Source organism: Megalops cyprinoides, chromosome 5 (genome assembly GCF_013368585.1).
Source record: "Megalops cyprinoides isolate fMegCyp1 chromosome 5, fMegCyp1.pri, whole genome shotgun sequence".
NCBI lineage: Eukaryota > Metazoa > Chordata > Actinopteri > Elopiformes > Megalopidae > Megalops > Megalops cyprinoides.
Genome location: NC_050587.1, coordinates 4,077,476 through 4,099,462, shown reverse-complemented (window position 1 = coordinate 4,099,462; position 21,987 = coordinate 4,077,476). Strand labels below are relative to the sequence as shown.

Here is a 21,987-nt window from a genome sequence, read left to right as displayed (position 1 = left end):
AAAGAACTCATGCACACAGTGCCAAATACCTCTCAAATTCATTTACATACCAGACAACCAAATCCTTTCATTTTTTTCTCGGGTGCATGAATTAATCATCTGCGCATCATCATAATCACTCAAGTTATGTCAGAATATGGATTTGTAGACTATAATTCCTGGTGAATACACATGTCTGGGGAGGTCCACAAGGCCACTGAGGTCTGAATATACCGGTCTTTTTCTCACAGGGTCCTCCCGGTCGCCCAGGCCTTCCCGGTGCCGACGGTCTGCCAGGACCCCCTGGGACTGTCTTAATGCTGCCTGTGAGTAAACGCACACCATTGCGCAAAAACACCTTGCCCACAGTCCTGCTGTAATCCTGCTAAACCCCCCTCTGATTGGGGGAGGAGGGGGGGTACAGTGGACTTAAGCCATGCTGACATTTTTTGTTTGTCCCTGTGGTGGGTTTTGAAAGAGTGTTAGACATATGTGTAATCAGACCCAGATGTGATGTAGGCAAGCTGCAGTGGTGCTTGGACTCGAGGGTCTGCCTCAGCGTTGGTACTGCTCTCCAGCCCTCATTATCTGCTCGCCCTGTTCCTCAAAGGGTCGCCTCGCCCTCGATCCTCACCGTGACACCGTTCCACCCTCTGCAATCAGAGTTTCCTCAGCTCAGGAGGGTTTCTGAGAAAGATTAAGTTCATTTGTGGAATGCAGGGAGTCTATCGTATCTAGGCATATTCATGCGGATTAAGACAAGGCAGGAGCTTCACTAGGGAGATGACGTCGTCTCGGTAGCGCCACCAGGTGGCACCTCCATCAGTTGTGAGGTCAGTGAGACCAGCTTATAATGCTGTGTGGGTTATCAAGTTTCATGGTAATTCATTGCCTTACTGAAGGTCAAGGATCTGCATGACAAGCACTGTTGACCAAGAACAGTGTTAAATCCTCAAATGTAATATAAGCTTTGTGACCTCTTGACTTTAACTAGTCCTTTCCCTACTTCTCCCAGTTCATAAGTAATCTTATTTTTAGTAATAATGAGAAATTTGTTCCGTAAGACTTGATATTCTGGTGAAAATGGCCTAATCAAACAGCATGATGACAGAGAGATCTTAATAAGACCCAACCCTGTCTGAACCTCCCAATGGACATGGCTGGACCTTGGCCTGGTGCAGCTGTGATCCAAGTGTACACAAATGCCCTTTCCACAGTCACTATGACACAAGACATTTTTCCAAACAGTCAAAGAAACCACAGCAACAAAACAGCAGACTGGCATTAGAAGACCTCAGCATCTGGGGGCTGAATCTCCCCCCTCTGCCCTCTTCTCCTGGCCTTCCCTCCTCCTCTCCCCCCTCCGCCTCATAACGCTTTCTGCAGCCTTCCTCCACCAGGCCCGAGTGGGAGTTGAGGGATTTCAGGAAGTGCTGGGGAATTTGGATTCCTCTCCACTGCCACTGTGTCTGATTCAACCAGCAGCAGTGCTGCTCTCCACAGTACTCAGGGTTCGGGGGGGAGGTGGGGGTGGGGGTAGGGGTGAGGAACAGCAGGTCTCCGATCAGCTCAGCCTTCGCAGACAGATGATTTAAAAAAAGCAGAGAACAGGGCCTGAGATGGCGTTCCCCGTGCTGCAGGTTTGAACAGTATGTTCTTTTTCGCTCGAGGCGGAGTATCAAGCACATTGTTGTAGCTGAGTGATGGATGAAACAGCTCTCTGGAGATCCACACGTCTTTTTTTTCATTGCAGTTGGATACTGAAATTGCAGTTGGCAGCATAAAGAACATCGGGCCTATATAAGTGCTGGAGGAGAGCCAAGAAGTACATTTCACTGGGCTGCTCCGGTGAGACGGAGCTGGCAGGGACAGAGCGGAGTATTGAGCCCATATATCTATGTGCTGTTTCACTCCCTCTCCATAGAAACCAGCTCTGACTGTAGTTAACTCCTCTTCAGAGGATACGCTGCTGTGTCGTAAATCACGTCAGCAACAATCACTTTATTTTGTGTTTTTTTAACCTTCCATTTGTGTGATCAAAGATCAGAAAATTATGTAAAAGAAAGTGAAAATTTCACAATTTGAAATGGCAGGTTACACGTACAGTAACACCTCTGTTAGGTGCTCTGCGCCTGGGCTGTCCTGACTCCCTCTCTGCTGCTGCTTTGATGTTTGCTCCTCATGGTTAGCTCTGGAGCTCATTATAATCTGTGCTGTGTGTTTTTTTCGGGGATGGGAGGCTTTGATGGCGGCGTCTCCGAAAGGCCGCCGGCACAGAAAGGGCATTTTATTCCGCTGTAATCGCCGTCTCTCCTGCCCTCCTCGCCATGCATCATCACTCCCTGGGCTGTTTGGTGATTTTGCTTGGCAGTGCAGCATGCAAACGGCCTGTCGGTGAGGCGTCCGCGACATGCCCCACCTGCCCGAGTTCGCCGAGTTTGCCAAACATGGGCCTGTCATAAACGGAAAGAACACAGATGCCCCATGGTGGAGGTCATCTCCAAATGTGTCTCGATTTGAATTTTTTTCTGTAAGAACATTGCTAAATGACTATAAAGCATAAACACGGGGCGTGGAGATTCGGAGTGTCTTTGCCTCAGAGCCGACCCAGTCACATTTCATGTTGCGCGTGCTCTGGACCGAGAATATTGGCTGCTGATGTAACTGCATACTGTCATCCTTTTAACCACTAACAAATACATCATCTCAGCTGGCTCCCTCTCTCCAGAAAAGCTGGAAACCTGTCAAAGGCCAACATGATTTAATTAATGTCAATAAAGTCTCAGAAAGCTGCAGTGGCACATTTTCCAGGGCTCAAGCTTGTCAAATTGAACACCGCACTGAAGCCAGTTGTAGTGCCTTGTCCAAAGTCAGCCAGCAGATGGCAGCACAAGTCTAAGTGCAGGCAGGTCACAGTCAATAGGTGAAGCAATGAAAATGGAACAATGGGGAAACAGGGTGGCTGTTGTAGGCTCCTGAGGGCTCAGTGACATATACCTGGAACTGTGTCTCTGGGAGTCTCTCCTCACATCTTTTGTGTTATGTGTCTTGCTCATTTTGTTTGTTTTTGTCCATCTATTTGCTGTTCAGAGACAAGTGCTGTACACATAGACAGTTGAGTAAAAACAAGTTCCATCATTTAATGAAAATGTCCCCTTGATGCAGGATTTTCAGAGCTCCTTCTCTGCTGGCTGTAATATGTACTGGATGTTGGGGTGCCATGTGCCTAAGCTGTACCTTATGTTGGGATGCTATGTGTCTGATCTCTTCTGTCTTCTGCTTGTCTCTCAGTTCCGGTTCAGTGCTGGAGGAGATTCTGGTCAGAAGGGGCCTGCGGTGTCAGCCCAGGAGGCCCAGATGCAAGCCCTCATGCAGCAGGCTAGGGTAAGGGATGCTATGCATTCTATGCACCTGAAAACACACATACACACATACACACACACACACACACACACACACACACACACACACACAAATGTTTTTTAGCATCAGCGATACTCATATTATTACATATCAGTTATATTCACGTTCAGATTATACAGTTTAGTTGCCTGGATTCAAACTTTCTAAATTGCAAATAAACTGCAGTGACAGCAAAAGAACTTACCTGCGCATACACACACAAAGACGCAACATACACACACGTTCCCAGATATGTAAATGCTGTTCCAAGCACAGAAACATGAACTCATATAGAGAGACCTACACACAGAGACAGGCCCATAGAGTCACGAAAGTAAGACACAGTCATGTAATGGAAGTATTTTGTCCCCACAGCTGGCAATGAGGGGTCCTACAGGCCCAATGGGTCTGACTGGAAGGCCGGGACCTTTGGTATGTATCAGTTCGCAGATATTACCATTGTTTGATTTAGTTCCACTTCCATTCATTTCCGCATGATGAAAGCTCCCTAGTAAATGTCTGTGTATTACCTTTCCAGGGTCCTCCAGGTGTTTCTGGACTGAAGGGAGAGTCTGGGGAGAGTGGTCCACAGGTAAGAGCGAAGGAGATGAGAGATTTGAGCTTGTACTGTTTCTCTGTGAATACCTCTGTGCTAGCACTGTAGCTAATCCTGACACTCATGAACAGAGAGGAAAGGCCTTCTATCCTTTATAGGCAAGATTTTGTTATTACTTTTGACATTGAGTCAGTTATCTCATGATCTTTATTATTTCATGCTGGTGTTGATGTTACGGGTAACTTGTCAGCAAAATGAATATAAAGTACAGAAAATGTGACCTCTTTTTCTGTGCTTGTTAATTAACTTTTCATTATTCTACACTTAAATTCTACACTCTATATTCTCCATTCTACACTATGCATTGCATGTATGTGGTAGTATAATATAATGCACTTAATGAAATTTTGGCTCCGCCCCCTTAGTTTTTTTTTCTTCTTCTTTGGTATTTTAGGGACCTCGTGGCCCCATGGGTCCTCCAGGGCCTTCTGGGAAACCAGGAAGGAGGGTGAGTTTTTTCAATTCTGGCTGTAATTAGTGAGGTCACCTCGGGCATTGAGGAGGGCACCACTGCCTGCAATTTGGAAAGCTCTTTCTCACATTGGTGTGAGGGTGCAAGGTGCCCAGCCCAGTGGGTCAGCACCACTCTGAAGACCAGTGTCTGAGCCCTGGGTTCTGGCTGCTAGCCTGAGCTCAGGCAAACCTTAGACCAAGCTCTCAGGCAATCTCGGAGCCTATCTCTTTTCCCCGTTCCTGTAGAGCTAGTCCCAGAGGCTGTTTTTCTCTGGACTTAGTTCACAGCCTTTGCTGTGTTTCTCACCCCCCCCCCCCCCCCTCGGAGGCTGCGCGAGAAAGGTAACAGAATCGAGATGAGAGGAGCACTCAGTCCTTTGTCGGCTTCACTTTGTCCCGCTTGGCCGGCTGCTGGGGGATGTCGGAAATGAACAAGCCAAACTGAGAGAAAGTGCCAGTAACAGGACTAATGTGGCACCACACCGAAAACACTGCGTTTAAGGTGCTCCTTCCTGTCTGCGGAACGTGATGATGGAAGGACAGGCCTGCTTTTCAAAAGCAAACAGCTTCAGACTGAAATGGAGCAAAGCCGCAACTCCCTGTGGATGAGCAGAGTCAGTTTGCCAAAGTAACCTCGCGCAAATCTGATAAATGAAGCCACTGGAACAGGAGTCACAACATGGAAAGCTGCCTTTTGGCTTCGAGACACCATAGCTGAAGAGGACATACACTGGTCTTTTCCCTCTGCCGGAGTCTCAGTGGAATGCACATTTGCAGGAAGTTCAGATGAAACTCCTGTAGTGCAAAGCATTGTGGGTAAAGATGGGGGACGTTATCAGCCACTGAAGCAGATCTGCAACTGTGATTAAATTCCCAACCAGCACCCTATCAAATTATGAAGCATTTAATATGCTATGGAGCTAAATGAAACAAGAGGTGTGCGATTAACATATTATGCAGTAAACTGAACTCAGGGTCGAGTTGTCTTAACGGCTTGATCCTCCACTTGCAGGGTCGTTCGGGGGCAGACGGAGCCAGGGGTATGCCAGGACAGACAGGACCAAAGGTAACACCTCTAATCCTTCTTGCGCTCACATCTATCAGAACACAAACTCCCTGTCAGTGTCCATACAGACTCCTGAACTAATCACACACTTTCCTACCTCTCTCTAACACTTTGGCAAATTGATGTGTTTAGCACACATTTCTCAATAGTTATGATGCACATCCGCAGCGATGTGTCCGACACCTAAGTGCTTTTGCTTGTCCTGTGACAGGGTGACAGAGGGTTTGACGGACTGGCTGGATTACCCGGAGAAAAGGGACACAGAGTAAGTAATATGTTTTTTGTGTTTTTATTATCTGAGGTTTGAATGATGTTATTCCTAATAATTTTTGGCTTAAACACACACCCCCTCCCCCAGGTGTCCAGTGAAGCTAATCATGGTCCAGATGTGTATAACTTAACATCAGGGACTGGCTTCATTGTTCCAGCTGTTAATGTTGCAGCGGGTTTATTGTTCCAGTCGCTAGTGATGTATTATCTGGATCACGGTGACCTCAGAAGCCGTTCTCACATGGGGCTTTGCTAACGAGGGGCCGAAAGGGTGCCGAACGGTCGAGTCTGACCTTTCTTTCCTCTAATAAACACTCATCAATATGCCTGGTTTTGTTTGTGGAAATTCACCAAGGCCGAGGTGGAGTGCTCTTTAGAGCCGGTTCCTGGCTGCTTAAGCTCTGAGTGCTGTCACAGAGCTTTGAGCTACACGGTACACCTGTGAGGATGGTTACGCGTGTCACACACAGGCTGAATCACTGCTGTGTCATGTCCGTGATACGACGGATGTGTCTGTCGTCCGTTGCATTGCTCGTGCAACCAGTGCGTGTTGTTTAATGTTCTCTGCAGGTTGTCCCCACCCTGCCTCTTGTATCTGGACTTGTGATAAATTACATCTATTTGGTGCACAGGCCATGAGAATCCAGCACACTCTCTGCTGTAGAGCATATATGCTGTAGAGATATTTTCAGGGTGGAGATTAAACCTCCAATGACTGTGTTCACAGCATGCTGAAAGGCATTGAGCTATGGCTGAGTGAATTATAGAAGGTATGTATAAGACTGTAAGAGTTGTAGGAACACAGACTCCTCACATCAAGGAAGATTCAGGAGCACAAATCCTCCTCTGCGTTTGCGTCACGCTGCCTGTGCCGAAACAGAGATTATGCCATGGATGCATGGAAGGCAACTCGCCCATTGGAAACTTTGTTGGAATGGATCGGTGCCGAGGCAGCAGGGGGTTCACGGCCAAGGGGCAATCCAGAGTGAGATTAGAGTGAGATTAATGATGCTGTTAATGGGGGGGCGTGACGACATCAATGCAGGGGCCAAGAAAACCCTCGTCTGTTTCTGGACATGTTACTGTACAACACTCTGTTGCCCTAGTCTTTGTTCTAATGGACTTTGTTCTAATGGTCCTGGGCCAATGCCCTTGCTGTGAGTGAGGTACAGGGTACAGGGACCCCTCCCATGCCACGGGCGTGTGCAGGGTAGCCCTCTGTGATGCCGTGGTGCAGAGGGAAAAATATGTGCGCCAGCGTGAACTCTCCACCCTGCTGTGTACACTGTGTGTATCTGTGCCAGACGTTGTGTGGTGAGGCCTGGCTGTGGTGTGTAATCATGTGCCCCTCTGACCTGAGTGTGTTTGCCTTTCTAGGGCGAGTCAGGGCCACAGGGACCACCCGGACCCCCAGGAGAGGATGGTGAAAGAGTAAGAGACCCTCACCTGCCCACACCTCCATTTCACCTCCCTCTCTCTCTCTCTCTCTCTCTCTCTCTCTCTCTCTTTCTTGCTTTGTCTCTCTCTTCTCTCTCTCCACTCATCGTGAATCTCTTATCCTAACCACTTTACCCCCCCATTTCTCCCCCGTTGTCCTTACTTTGTTCTTCTCTAACTGCTCTACACCCCTCCCCCCCCGTTCACTGCTCCTCTCTCAGATCTTCCACTCTCCCCCCATTTCCCTCATGACCCCCCTGTTTTCTTCCTGAATGACGCGTTTTATCATCGCCCTGTGACGCAGCTGACAGACCGGACAGGTGATTCATTAGATCAACACATGGAGGCTTAGGCCTGGTCTGAGCAGCGGATGATGTCACCATTACAGCATCTGCTCCTGCACTCTCTCATCCTCCCTGTCCTTTGATCATGCCTCTGTACTGTGGGGCCTCTGTGATGGTCCGGCTTGTCTGTCTGGTTGAGCCGCGTGACGTGTAGCAGGATTCCCAGTGCGGTGCTGTGTGTTGATGTGCTGCTCAAACCTCCTTTCCGCAGGGCGACGATGGCGAGGTCGGACCCAGGGGGCTGCCAGGTGAACCTGTAAGTGCCTTCCTTTAGCATTGTCTAAAATTCCACCCCCTCCATTTTGGCTCTAGCTGCCTTCTGTTAGACCCTCACTCATGCTTGGTCAGAGCACCTGAGTTTTTTAGTTCCTCAGGAAAGAAAGAAAAAGAAAGATCTGCCGCTGTTTGTCTCTGTTGTCCCTGAGGTGTAGATTCTCCTTTTTCTTCCTCCTAGCCACTTCAGCTAGAGGTCCAGTAACAAACCAGTTGGAATGCTGTACCTGTAGATTCATTTGCATTGCAGATGCTGTCGTGGTCTGTTTAGCATCTGCTCCACTGTCCCACTCAACCACTGTGCCTTCAACAGAATGGCTTTCTCTCCTGCCCCGCTCAGCACTTTAACAGAGTATTGCCCTGAGGCTTGGCAGTATGGTAATGCTGTAGAGTCTAGAGATGCCCCCTACTTCCGTAATGCCCCAGGCTGTTGATCGTGGGGCAGACTGTGCAGTGTCACTCTGAGCTATGCCAGTGGCTGGCAGCCGGCCAGCCCCACTGCGGCTGCAGTTGCATGGACAGACCAGCAGAGGGCAGATCAGCAGCTCCCTCCAGGGCAGCGTTGCACAGGCATTACCTCATCATGATCAGCAGCAGAGCGGGAGGGATGAGGTCATGCCCAGAGTCTCATATTTCACAGCCCCCCAAAACCCAGCACACTTTCCTCTGCATACCCCGCTCTGCTAATGTGTTCATTAAGGCTTTTCTTCAAGCAGGCGGCCTGCTGGTTCTAATGCAAATCCACCTGTTGTGGTTTGTCTGAGGATGTAGGATGAAGTTTCTCTCTCTCTCCCTCTCTATCTCTCTCTCTTGTTTTTTTTTTTCCATTCTTAGGGACCTCGTGGTTTGCTTGGACCAAAGGGACCCCAAGGACCTCCTGGCTCTCCTGTGAGTCTGGAACTCCACACAGTCTAAAAAAATCAGTCTGCTTTAAGTTCACAGTTCTGATAGCATTTACAATATCTGGCCCCTTTCCTGGTTGCACTTTAACAAACATCCAATAAGCCCATATTACTGTTCTTATAGTACTGTGAACAAATGTTACTGTTTGGACAAATGTGTATTTTTTCAGTGTTTAAAACCTCCTCCTTGCGGTGTCAAATACAACACGCACATCTGCAGTCTCTAAGCCAGTACAACTGCTGTCTGGATAAAGCCAGGTGTATTCATCATCTGAATCTGATTTCATATTTTTTATTTTTCTGTAAATTTTGTATATCAGGGTGTAACTGGAATGGATGGCCACCCTGGACCCAAAGGAAATATTGTGAGTATGATGTACATGGACATACATAAACACACGCAAAAAACACACACATAAACGTACATGCACACATTCACACACACAAAAACATACACGTATGCACACAAACTCACATGCACACATACACACACAGCAGTCCTTCTTCTCTTTATCCCTGCATCACCACATCAGACCATTCAATTGTGGCTGAAAACTCCACAGGAATCACAGATAGACTGAGTGTATCTGAGCTAGGCCCACACGAAGCCAGTGCTGTGTGATTCCCAATCTGCCTCGCCAATGCTGTGGCCCTAATGAGCACCCCAGTTTCCCAGGGGATTTCCTCCATTAAAGAGAGAGTGGGGGGGGTGCATCTCTCCCGGGCCGCGTCCCAGACTCTTAATTGATTCTCAATTATCTCAAGCGAGGCGCTCAAGCCTCTGCAATTTCTGCCACTGTGTACGTGCGAGCGGGCCACAAAAGCAAAATAATCTCACACCGGAGTAATTGCCTGGCTCAGACCTGAATGCTGATCATTAAGAGTGATACTGCGAGAATTTCTAATGACCCTGTCTTTGGCTCATGGCAAACATTGCTCCTGAGTGGAGGTGCAGAGCTCTTCAGTGAGTGATAGAATGTACTGGAAAAGAAAAAAGGGGAGAGAGCAATTTAAATTAAATCTTACCTGCATCTTTTATTAATGAAAGCCAGTAATTACAAAAGAAAGTAATTTAAAGTTAGAAGGGGAGGGAATCCAATAAAAAGTAAAACTATGTTCCTTGACCAGATTGTTACCTGTGTTTGAGTTCTGTGGCTGAACCCTGGGCTGTGAGGGGTCTGTTTTTTAAATCTTTTCTTTGTGGGATATATTGTTTCACACTCTGTGGCAGCAATGCAGTGTGGGTAAAATCATGCATGTGGTTGTGAGTGAGGCCCATCTCAGAAAGGAGATAAGTTGACTTCTACCGATTTCACAGGTCTTCCTTCCAAGGATTTTTTCAGACTCGTGGGGAGTTGGGGAGTCTGAGATAGGCAGGAAGCGATACCCCCCCGTGGCACAGAGAAGGGAGATGGGGAGGGTTTAGGGGCTAGGGGTGTCCCTGTCTGGAACCGCAGTGCATACTCACAACCACCCTTTTTCACAGGGGCCTCAAGGGGAGCCTGGACCGCCTGGACAGCAGGGTAACCCCGGAGCTCAGGTCAGTACCCGCTGAGGTCTCCCTTGGTAACCCGACACGTCAATTCGTGGACGTGCCGTCGCATCCAAAGATCCCCGAAACGAGAGGAGGCTGCACCCACATTTTAGTCGTTCCAATCAGCCCATGTCTGCTTGAGCTCCGAGCCACTCCAGATCAATGGATTGAATTAAACAGATGACCGCGTTAAAAAGCTGAGATTTCATTAAGAGAAGCAGTCAGCGTGCCAATGTAGCAGTGGCTGGTTTGATCAGAGAGCCTCTTCATCTCAGCTCTCAGCTTTCCCAGCAACCTCTGGGGCAGCTCTGAGCAATCGCTCATCTTTGTTGATTAGTAACCTTTGTTGATGCAGTAACCTCACACTGCTCCTCTCTTTGCAGGGTCTGCCAGGGCCTCAAGGACCCATCGGGCCCCCAGGAGAAAAGGTAAGCCCCCTCCACACTCGAGTCAGGTTTCACTCGCTCATTTACTCACACACTCACTCACTCACCCATTAACTCATTGACTCCTTGACTCACTAACTCACCCAGTCACTCACTCACTCACTCACTCACTCACTCACTCACTCACTCACTCACTCACCCACTCACTCACCCACTAACTCACTGACTCCTTCACTAACTAACTGACTTACTGACTCACTCACCCACCCACTCACTCACTCCCCTACTTACTCAGGCACTCATACCTCATTGGAGTGTACACAGAGGTGATCCACAGTGCATTTAGGCCTGAACAGAGACAGAGGGGTTGGGTAAATGCTTCCCCTCCACCAACGGTTTCTGTTAAGATCTTCCCGGTGGACCTGCCGTTTACCCATCAAAATGTTTAGATGGGCTGAGTGTGGTACAAGGTGTGGGTCCTCACCACCCGCCTTTGGCAACATGTAAGCTATGGATTGCATGATGTCTCCTGCAGCAGTGTGTTTTTGGCCTGGAACATCGATCCAGAGAACATAGATCAGCCGATGCTGAGTTCCACAAAGCAGCTGCGAAGCGCTCCATATTGTATCAGCTAAAATAGTGCTAATGAGGGAGCAGTCCCAGGTCCACCCACTCACTATGACATTTTCTGCACTGAGAACGGCAGAAGCTCATGACAGTTTTATGACTGCATGCATTTTAATGAGCGTTAAATAAATTTACATTTTATTTTTTGTTTCAATTGATGAAAATGCTTTAACCCACCATGGACAGAACAGCACTATGTGCATGCCAGATCCCCTGTAGAAACAGCCTATGAAGCTGAGGATCCTCTCAGGGTTCTCTGGAAATCAACAATAAGTCTTACTTTATCAAGTGTATTCATACATTTCTAATAGGTGCTTGAATTCAGTACAGTTTTATCGGGAAAAACAATTAAGGCTGTCTACAAAGCTGAATGATACTGCATTATTATGTACAGTCTCCCTGAGTTTATTCTGTGTCACGGACCAGCTGTAGATGCCTCCAATTGGAAGGTAATTTGAAATTTAAAATTAAGTTGACTTAATTTTACGTTGTCTCACTGAACAGACAAAAGGAACTGAATGCAGGGATGCCATTTTGTTCAAATCCCCCTCCAACCCTGAGAACCCTTCTTATATTCTGCACATTCCTTGTATTGTCCAGGGGTAAAGGCCACAGCTCCACTGCATGGAGCTTCTCCCCTTCCCATAGTGGCCTTGTCTTTGTGTCTCTGACATCATCTTTCCCTTTTGCCCGCAGGGTCCAACCGGGAAGCCGGGTTTGCCGGGAATGCCAGGAGCCGATGGGCCACCGGTTAGTTTGCGATCCCCCCTTTATCTGGGTGTCCTGGGCGGCAGGCAGGCGTCCCAGGCGTCAGACAGGTGGCCTGGGTGGCAGACAGGTGTCGGGGGAAGAGTGGGCTGAGGCGCACGCAGATGCTCTGGTCAGGCGAGAGGAGACGAGCATCCGCCGCGCTTTGATGTGCAGAGAAACTCCGCCCCTCCACGGCCTCCCCCATCACTCTAATTGCCTCTGATGTGGATCCTTGGGGGGAAGCCGCAATCTGCGGAGACGCCTCGCTCGCGCCTCCTGTACCCCGAGATCCCTCTCCCATTCCGCTGTCTTCAGAAAGGCAAACCTGCCAGTTCACATAACTAGATCCTAAAAGCCCGCGCAGCTGATCGTGTTCAGCAGTTGCCACAAAAAGCTTGTGTTCTTTATTTAGCCCCTGAATCACATTCAGGTTATGCCCCGAGGCTCCACTCCTGCCCATTCCCCAGGCCTGGCGGGGGATGCCCGGTCCTGAGGCCCCTGTGACTCCAGGGACTGAGGGTGGACGATCGCGATGCGTGCGTGCTGACTCCTCCCTCTCAGGTCCATTAAGCATGCTCAGCGGACGCCACTGAAGCCCTGCCTCTCGGGGGAGCGGAATCCATTTCCTCCATCGGCGGCCATCTCCCACCGAGCATGCTAATGAGGAGAGGAAGATGTGCGCGGGGGCCGGCTTATCATACAGCAGCACAAAGCATTGGTCTCTCAGGCCCCTCAATTACAGCTATCAATGAGCGGTCATTACCAGGGCTGAGCATAAGCAGGCACCCAGCAGAGAATCCCCGCTCCCACACCCTCCCCATTCTCACATAGGCCGGTCACTGCGCGTTCCTGTTTGGTCCTTTTCTGCCACTAATAGTAATTATGGTCCACATTCATACAAATGTATAATTATGTATTAATTGTTTTTATGATAATTTGCAGGGTCACCCGGGAAAAGAAGGACCATCCGGTGAAAAAGGACATATGGTGAGCATTTTATTCACCGTACAAATTGTGCCTTGTAAATTTAACCTGCAATTAGTGCTCTGCGCAAAATAAATGGTAATGTGTGACCTGCAATGAGACCCCTGTTATATCGGTTTATTAACGGATCATTTTCTTGCTCCCAGGGGCCCACGGGTCCTCAAGGCCCGATTGGGTATCCAGGACCCAGAGGCGTGAAGGTAAGTCGTGGCCCATGATGTTCCAGTGTATGACACACAACACACAGTGTGCAGATACCCAGGGAATCAACTTGTTTGTTGAGCTCTGTATCTTCTGAATCACTTCTTGTTGACTTTGCAGATTAAGACTGTGTACCATTAGAAATGAAGCTGTCTTGGAATCAATTTATTCATTTATTTTATTTGTTGTCTGTGCACCAGAATGTCTCCATTTTATTAAAATTAACATCCTGTACAAAGTGTACAATTGTACAAAGCGATGCAAAATTTGATAGCAAATGAAGACATGTTCTTAACGCTAATTTGTGGTGGATTCAGGTTCTTCCTGATAGCCATGTCCCGTAATATTTATGAATGTGATTCATAATCAGTACATACTTCTATATAATGAACATTCACACCTTAAATCTAAAACCTGACATAAACTTGATGTTATATATGTGTTTTTTAGTAATTGCTCATTCAAGTAATGTAAACATCTAACTTTCCACTACATTTCAATTAAAATGTATTAAAATATTATTTGTTCATATTCATCTATTTTCAGAAGAAAGTTGGTGTTATGATGCCATTAGCAGCAGGGTTGCCATGTTGCTTAGCTCTGTATTGAACTGGTAGACCACGTAGGGAAACATAGAAACCTTATAGGAGTGGGTGCAGTACTGTGGTGCTACCACTAGAGGGTACAGCACATGCTGCTGGCTGAGTTTTTTCATGCTCCTAATGATTGCAGTGAGGCCTTTGCCTTTCCTTGGGCCTTTGCTGTCATATTTTTACACTCATCTCCTTGTTTTAGGGAGCTGATGGAGTCCGTGGGCTGAAAGGAAACAAGGGCGAAAAGGTATGAATCTGTTATATTGTTTGAGTTTTTCATTCATTTTCATTCATGAATTATATCTCTCTATTTCATAAAAATTGCTGTGCCTTGTAGCGTCGACGAAACGTTGCAAACACCTTGATGCACCGTTGACGATCAATACCTCACAGATCTAACACACCACAGCAGCTCCTCAGCGGCTAGAGCTAGAGTTTCTATGGCAACAGACTGAAATAAGGGTTATTCGTTTCTTCTCTGAGCTCCACGTGTGCCATGTAGAGATTAATTAGCCCTTTCACTGTCCTCACCACCACAATAGCTTAAATAAATCTGTGCTCCCGGAGCGTGTCCTTAATCACTGGAGTGCATGGAGGGAACAGACGTTTTGTGGGCTTGTGTGACCTCATGTTTTCTTTCTGTTTCCCTCCTCGCAGGGAGAAGATGGTTTCCCCGGATTCAAGGGGGACATGGGAATTAAGGGTGACAGAGTAAGAGATTTTTTTGTCATTATTCTTTCCCATTTTATTTTATTGCTATCCCAAGCGCGCAGATTGGTTTGGTGACTGAGATTTAACGGCCGACAGCCGAAGATGGGAGACAGCTGGAAGCACGGAGGCAGGTTTTACACTGTATTTTAATGCCCTCCCGAGGTGGTAGAGCAGGCAAGCAGGTCTTATTCTGCAGAAATAGTGCTGTTACATATGTAATATTATTTCCTATAGTATTTTCTATGTTTCTGCCCCTAAAATAATGGGATTCGGTTTGCATCAATTCCAGCAAATCTCCAGATTCAAATCCTAACTCAACAAATTAAAAAACAAGACAACCACTGGAAGAGTATTTATTTGGCCACTTTCAGTTCTCAGGGTAGGATTGTATCCTCAGTATAGTTGGACTGAAAGTCTGAAAGTGCAGAAGAGGTAACTTGACTGGTCGATATATTGAACCTCCTGCACCTTCCCCTATTGTCATAAAGCATTCTGACCCCTGAGTCATTGTGTAATTGTACATAATGAGCAAACACACACTGTCCCCTCACAGCCTGGGGCCGAGGGGACAGTCCTCTGTCCCCTATAAATTAGATAACACCTGCACTGCCCATCATTTCCAATTACTGCTGACAAGTTGCCCTCTCCGTGCCAAATCCCCCTGGAAAAATATCGCAGGACCAGTGATGGACTCCAAAAATTGCCTTTCCTCCCATTCGATAGACCTCGTTAGGAATTCAATTAGCGCTAAAGTCGGGAGAGTCATTGAAAACATCCTTGAAAGTATGCGGTAAGACCCTCCTGTCCATTACTTCAAACAAGGCAACCACAGTCCTTAACTAGCACCTCTGCCGAATAGACCTGAAAGTTTCCAAAAATCAATACACTGTTAAATCCTTTCAAAGGAAAGAGAGCGAGAGAGAGAAAGAGAGAGTGAGAGATGGGGGCTAAAGTCCATTCCTCTTTCGGAAATGTCGAATTCCCTGATTAAGGAAAACGTTACGTGAGTGGCCCCACGCCGCAGGTCCAAAGGAGGAGATCACAGCGCCTTTTTTCCCCCCCGTGACAGGTTTAAGGGTCGGAGAGAATTGAAATGTCAGAGATATGGCCTGCGGAGTCACCACGGCGTCAAGCCATTGTCAGAGCCTCTTTGTGCCGAGTTGCAGAAGCGGGGCTGTCACCGCCTTATGAAACTGTAGGAACATGAATACGTTTTAAGACAGAGAGAATAAAGTAGGCTGTAATTCATGCTGCGGTGTCTGACAGCTCTGGAAATTGCTTTGTCCATTTCCTTTTGAGCGACTAAGTGAGCTGTTGTAAATACAGCAGAGCAGACAAAAGGCAAAGTGTCAATGGCTGCGGAAGTATGGGTAATAATTCATACAGGTGAGGAATGGAACACAGTCAGCTGCAGGACATAGATTTGAAATTGCGACATGCGATATAAGGGGCAGAGAGGGAAGCAGAAGTGTGTCTGCTGTTATGTAACTGGTGAGCTGTGTCTTTGCGCAGGGGGAGATAGGACCTGCTGGGCCCAGGGGTGAGGACGGTCCTGAGGGTCCAAAAGGCCGGTCCGGGCTTCCTGGAGACGCTGGTCCTATTGGACCTACCGGCGACAAGGTGGGTTTTCATGTCCTACCCATGATTCTTGATTCATATTGTAGAAACTATATTATGTTCTTTGAAAGAAAGTAAAATTGCATGTAATACTTTTTCTGGTTTTGACTCCTGCTCCTGTTGCAAGTGAGGAACAGTAAAGAACTAAATTTATGTCAGAATTCCCACTCTTATTAATCTGAATAAGATTAATGAGCTTGTAAACAAATATTAAAACATAACACTGACCAACATGGAGTACTGGAAAGGAAATGACAATGGGACTACTGAGTTAGAGTTAGGTGTGTGATAGTGCAGTACAGTCTGCTGGGCTTATCTTTGGTCTCTCTCTCTTTTGTCCAGACACTGCAATTGTTGTTGTTAAACTTTCTGGTTCAGATGATGCCTTTAACAGGGTGCAGTTTGTACATGCCCTTATTAAAACCTTTTGAAACCAAGAGTAAAAGGATTCTGAAAGGATTCCCTCACTTTTCAGGGCAAGCTTGGTGTTCCAGGGCTGCCAGGTTACCCAGGAAGACAAGGTCCAAAGGTAAGCCGTTACCACAGGTTCTGCGGAAGTCTTCCATTGAGTTCACCTCAGGTGCCGCAGAGCCGAGTGAGCGCGGGGCTCTCACAGTTTGCAATAATGCTGATCTGGGTGCAGGCGCTTCTCAGGGCCCGTGATTAAACATGGCAGGCGGTGCACCTTCCTGAGTCCCGCGGCCCTCTGCTGACAGCTGAGGATTTGAGTCTGGCACCGGACATGTTTGAACTCCTCTGATCAAAGCGCATTAGATTTAGCATGCCTTTTGGTTTCGGCGGCCGCGCCGCACAGGGCGGCGTTCTGCTGCACAAGCGCTTGCCTCTACTTTGTCTTTGACGGGCGTTGTGATTAAGCCTCTTCTCTTTTTTTTTCCTCCAATTTCAGGGATCTCAGGGATATCAAGGCTTCCCGGGAGCAAACGGAGAGAAAGGCACACGAGTGAGTAAGAGGTGTCCATTTGAATCAGGACGAGCAGCTAAACGCTGACCGAAAGCGGCCTGGGAGAGGGGTGTTATGGGAATCACACCCGTTATACTTCAACATAAACAGAAGAGACGTTCGTGTTTCTTTTCATAAATGGAAAAGAGATTACCAGGAACCGCAGGGTGCGTTGCGCGCTCCATTAGCGCCAGTGTTTTTTTTAATCGTATGAAAACGCTGGGTGAGTCGCCCGGTGTAATGCTCAGAGTCCCCTCGCATGTTTAATTAGAGCTGGGTCATTAACACATCCCGACAGCAGCAGGTTCCCACACTGCGCAGATTGGAAACCGCCACGTAGCGCTTTTCATCTTCCAAAGCATGAAAAATACCAGTGTGTCAAAAACAAGAGACGGAGAGGGTTTTACCAGCTCATTGGCTTTTATTTCGCAGTCATCTGTAAATTTAGCAACCGCTTGAAGCAAGCACGATGCGCACATTCTTTTATGATGAATTTCTCCTGAGATTAAAGAATTTTTTTATTCTTAATTTGGGAGACATTAGAACACCCTTGGTTTCAAATGATGTTGGCATTGTATTATCTGTCACTGGCAAAGATTCATTAGCATTAAAACACCCTTGGTTTCAGATGAGGCTGGCACAACACATCTTTCTCTGACAAACATTCATTCTTCAATAAATAGAAGTAGGGAAACAAAACTGCAACTGAGCACCTTGTGAACACAGGGGAGGCAGCAACCCTTGTTAAGTATATTTGGTGTCAAGGAGGACATAATGGATGTGTTGTCTGACCCATGCTGTGTCCAGTGTTTGATGACCTGTCTGCCATTGGTTTAATTCCATTCCTGAAGCCTGCCTGGACAGAGGTTCACATTTGTCAAGCTGTCCAGAGGATCGCTTTTCATTTCTTCGGGGTTTGAGATCGGAGATGTGGAGGGAGCACACTTTTTAACTCCTCTTTTTCACCTTCTCAGGGTACGGCAGGGAAGCCAGGACCAAGAGGACAGAGGGGACCAACAGTAAGTTTCCTTTCCCTTTGGTGCAGACATGGTGTGTCTGAGGGTTGTGCATTGTTGTTTGTGTAGCATAGTGGTTTGGAGTAGGGCTTGTAACCAAAAGGTTTCTGGTTCGATTCCCCATGGGGAAATTGTTGCTGTATCCTTGGGCAAGGTTCTTAACATCAGTACATAAATGGCTGTATAAATGGATATGTAAAGATTGCATCCTATGTAAATTGCTCTGGAGAAGATCATCTGCTAGATGACAATAATATATTGTAATGTAATGGCACAGTGGACTCTTTACTATTTAGCTACAGTTTTGAATACTTCATTAGACTCTTGCTGTGTAACTGGGTTGCAGAATGGATACAATGAAAAACGAAAGCATTTCAGCTCACCCCGGAAGGAAGCATCATCTAAATCAGTGTCTCCCAAACCTGAGTCATGCTGTGCAGGCTGTTTTTGCTCCAACTGCGTCTAATTAATTAAGTTTGATTGAGCCATTGAATCAATGCCGATCCGAGTTTGACATCACCTGACAGTTATCCGCAATCCTTGAAGAGAGAAGTGTGTCATGGAGGTGCATTCCTGTAGAGAGACACACTTAAAAAACATTCCGCACACATTCGTAAGCATCTGGCCCTTAGACAAAGTTCACGCAGCTGTCTCAATTAAGAATAATCTGTGGCTCTAGGCCCTAAAACAGCTAATTGAACAACTGGCTCATCTTATGAATACTAATGGGCCTGACTGATTTGTTCAAGGGGTGAAAAATGTCCAGAAATAGGTTGAGTTGCTTGTGTCACGAGTTACTTGTGAACCAGCGTGAGGGTTCACGAGTAAGGGTTTGTGAGATAAGAATGGAAGAATGTCTTACTTTTCTCACCATGCTTTCTCGCTGTTCTCCAGGGACCTCGAGGAGAGAGGGGACCCAGGGGTCCAACAGGAAAGGCGGGGCCTAAGGTGATACCTCCCAAGCTGTGCTGCCCCAGTCATATACTCTGTCAGTGTGTTGAACAGCACTGACCTCTGATTGACAGTAATAACCCCTCTCTCGTCTCCCCAACTCAACAGGGTAACTCAGGAAGCGACGGTCCCCCAGGGCCACCAGGTGAAAGGGTACGATGCATTATTCACATTTTTTTCATTAGCCATCACTAATGTATGTAATTTATGTAAGGATGGACACTGAGGAGACATGAATGTGATGTTCCTCTCCATTGATGCGCTGGCTTTGTGTTTCAGGGTCTTCCAGGGCCTCAGGGTCCAACTGGATTCCCAGGACCAAAGGGCCCACCCGTGAGTTGAAAAGCTTTCCGAACACAAGAGGATATGGTTTTGTGAATCTTAGCTTCTTGCTGAAAGGGAGCTAAACAGTGTCTGATAATACTAATCATACTTTATTGTCTAATAAAACTTTCTTATTATTGTTGTTATGTGGAACCATTCTTATGTGGCTCTTTGTCTTATAGGTGTAGAAGACTCTCACCATGAATCTCGCTTGTTCTTGTCTTGTGTACATATGAGGGAATTGGATCTTTTTATATCTATTTCAGGGTCCTGCTGGAAAAGACGGGCTGCCTGGACACCCTGGACAGAGAGGTGAAACTGTAAGTGCTACATTTCTCACCCAGAACTGTTTGTTCAATTACTCTTGGGCGGAGAGTGAAAGCGAGAGAGGAGGGGAAAAGAGAGAGCTGATGCCCCCCAGAGGGCCGCACTCTGGGCCACCTCGTCAGACAGGGAAGATCATCAGACAGCTAATCACATTGAAGTGGAGAGACTCGCAACGTGCAGGGTGCTGCCGGCGCTGTCGCTGCCATGACTCTGTGTGACCACAGTCCTCTCTCCTCTCTCCTCAGGGTTTCCAAGGCAAGACGGGACCTCCTGGACCGCCAGGTGTGGTTGGGCCTCAGGTGAGTTGCCGGTTATTACACTCACGTACCCCACTTTCACGCACACATACACCTGTAATAGAGGAATCTGAGCATGTGCCTGAGGGGCTTGGAGCATCTGGACATTTCTCCATTATGTTTCACTCTTGTGTGTAGTAGCTCCAGAGACACACCGTTTAAACACACATTCTCTAAATCACACACCAGTTTTGAGATTCACTTTCACGGAGAGGTTGAGGTAGAATCACTGTGACTCTTTCAGAAGGACTGCCAGTTGTGCCTTAGTTAGCAGAGCAGAAACTGCAATTTACTTTCGTATTAATGGTATAGTGTGTATAGGGTGAAGGAAATAGCCCTGCAGTAACAAATACTGAAAACAGTAGAAAAATGAAGAAAACATGAGAGTCTTGAGAAACAAACAGACTTTCTCCCCCCACCTGTGTGCTGTCAGAAAATGGGGAAAAAAATTCCAACCAGCAGGACTCCATATTGTGTGTCTGTTACTGGATTCTGGCCTTGAACTTTTAAAAATCTCTCATCAGACCATGTGACCATTGGTTGAACTTCAGATTGACCTTACTTGACCTCTGAAACAGTACACTGTGCAATTATGCACTTTTCCAGGGTTAGCGCCAAACTTTTGTGAAAGAGCCAGACGCCATACATCACCGATTGCTTTTATTTTCCCATACATATTAATGGATATGGAATTTCAAACGTTTAACGAGGGTAAAATAAGCATTGGCTTTATATATACGGCCTTTTAGCGATGTCCCTAAAATATTTAATATGGTTGGAATCAATTTTAATGGACGGGGAGGCGAGAGCAGCAGCCATTAGACGGGGTGTCTTGGCCACGTTTGCGGCGCAGGCGGGGGGCCTGTGAACAGCGCATCCCTCATGCGTGCCGGCTGCCAAGAAGCACCCTGTTTATCCTCTCAGACGCTCGCTCTTCCCTGCTCATGCATTATGCATGCACAGTCAACAGCCCATTTCCACGCCACGGCTTTTTCCAAATGCTAATTGCTGGCATTACACGTATCGACGGTGCCGTCCTGACCTCTCCCGCTGCTGGCGCAATCAATGGCTGGAAAACTCGCGCTGTTTTCCTCGGGATAAACACGAAGCCTCCGTGTCACTGGATGGAAGAACAACATCGAAATCTGGCCATGGAAAACACCCCCCCCACACACACACACATACACATACACACACATACACACACACACACACACACACACACACACACACACACACACACACACACACACACACGCACGCACAACCAAACTGCAGTAGCGCGAGGAAAATCAACCGCCATTAGTCGGCCCCTCTCTGTCACCCACAGACATTTGGCATAAAAAACCGCAGGGGTATGGACGCTAATGCTGGAATATCAGCATGCTTCATCATCGCTGCAGTCAGTCTGAAAGCGCAAAGGGTATACTGCCTTGAACTGCATGGGTGACAGTGGCCTCAAGACACCCCACACACACACACACATACGCACACCACAACGGTCTTATAATAGAAGCAGGCTCAAAGACCCATTATGTGACTGTGCGATGAGGGATGCTGTATTCTTAGCAGAGTGGAGAAAACAAGCAGGAAGAGCTCGTCTGTTCACAGGGAACAGTTGTGTAACATTAGAAAAGATCCTGGAAAATATTTTTAATGGGGAAACCCAAATGCTCAGAATATTTCTGGGTATGTTAGTAAATCATGTTTTGTGGTACATTTACAGTGGATAATGTTTTATAGGTATTTGTTGATGCTATAATTATGTATGTATAAGTGTTACAGTCCACATACTCTCATTCTAACCATAACTGCAAAATAACTCAACATCGCGCTGTACTTCTAGCTGCATTACTCAGACGAAAATCATGACAGTGATGCCATTGTTGTAATATTGGGAACTGAATCTTTTTTGTAGGAATATAGCATGTGCAATCATAATGGAAAATTGATATTGCTGTAGTAGA

At 47.1% G+C, this 21,987-nt stretch overlaps 1 protein-coding gene across 1 annotated transcript in view; it reads left to right on the top strand.

The window, feature by feature from the left end:
- Positions 1–21,987, top strand: part of col5a1 (procollagen, type V, alpha 1) — a 107,939-nt gene that overhangs the window by 66,349 nt on the left and 19,603 nt on the right. Inside the window, exons 12-38 of the mRNA XM_036529456.1 lie at positions 231–305; positions 3,271–3,363; positions 3,757–3,813; positions 3,920–3,973; positions 4,392–4,445; positions 5,463–5,516; positions 5,728–5,781; positions 7,164–7,217; positions 7,779–7,823; positions 8,675–8,728; positions 9,063–9,107; positions 10,229–10,282; positions 10,660–10,704; positions 11,986–12,039; positions 12,982–13,026; positions 13,170–13,223; positions 14,020–14,064; positions 14,475–14,528; positions 16,041–16,148; positions 16,621–16,674; positions 17,053–17,106; positions 18,081–18,125; positions 19,017–19,070; positions 19,182–19,226; positions 19,353–19,406; positions 19,664–19,717; positions 19,970–20,023. Coding sequence (XP_036385349.1) covers positions 231–305; positions 3,271–3,363; positions 3,757–3,813; positions 3,920–3,973; positions 4,392–4,445; positions 5,463–5,516; positions 5,728–5,781; positions 7,164–7,217; positions 7,779–7,823; positions 8,675–8,728; positions 9,063–9,107; positions 10,229–10,282; positions 10,660–10,704; positions 11,986–12,039; positions 12,982–13,026; positions 13,170–13,223; positions 14,020–14,064; positions 14,475–14,528; positions 16,041–16,148; positions 16,621–16,674; positions 17,053–17,106; positions 18,081–18,125; positions 19,017–19,070; positions 19,182–19,226; positions 19,353–19,406; positions 19,664–19,717; positions 19,970–20,023 — 1,512 coding nt within the window. The remainder of the gene's footprint in view (positions 1–230; positions 306–3,270; positions 3,364–3,756; positions 3,814–3,919; positions 3,974–4,391; positions 4,446–5,462; positions 5,517–5,727; positions 5,782–7,163; positions 7,218–7,778; positions 7,824–8,674; positions 8,729–9,062; positions 9,108–10,228; positions 10,283–10,659; positions 10,705–11,985; positions 12,040–12,981; positions 13,027–13,169; positions 13,224–14,019; positions 14,065–14,474; positions 14,529–16,040; positions 16,149–16,620; positions 16,675–17,052; positions 17,107–18,080; positions 18,126–19,016; positions 19,071–19,181; positions 19,227–19,352; positions 19,407–19,663; positions 19,718–19,969; positions 20,024–21,987) is intronic.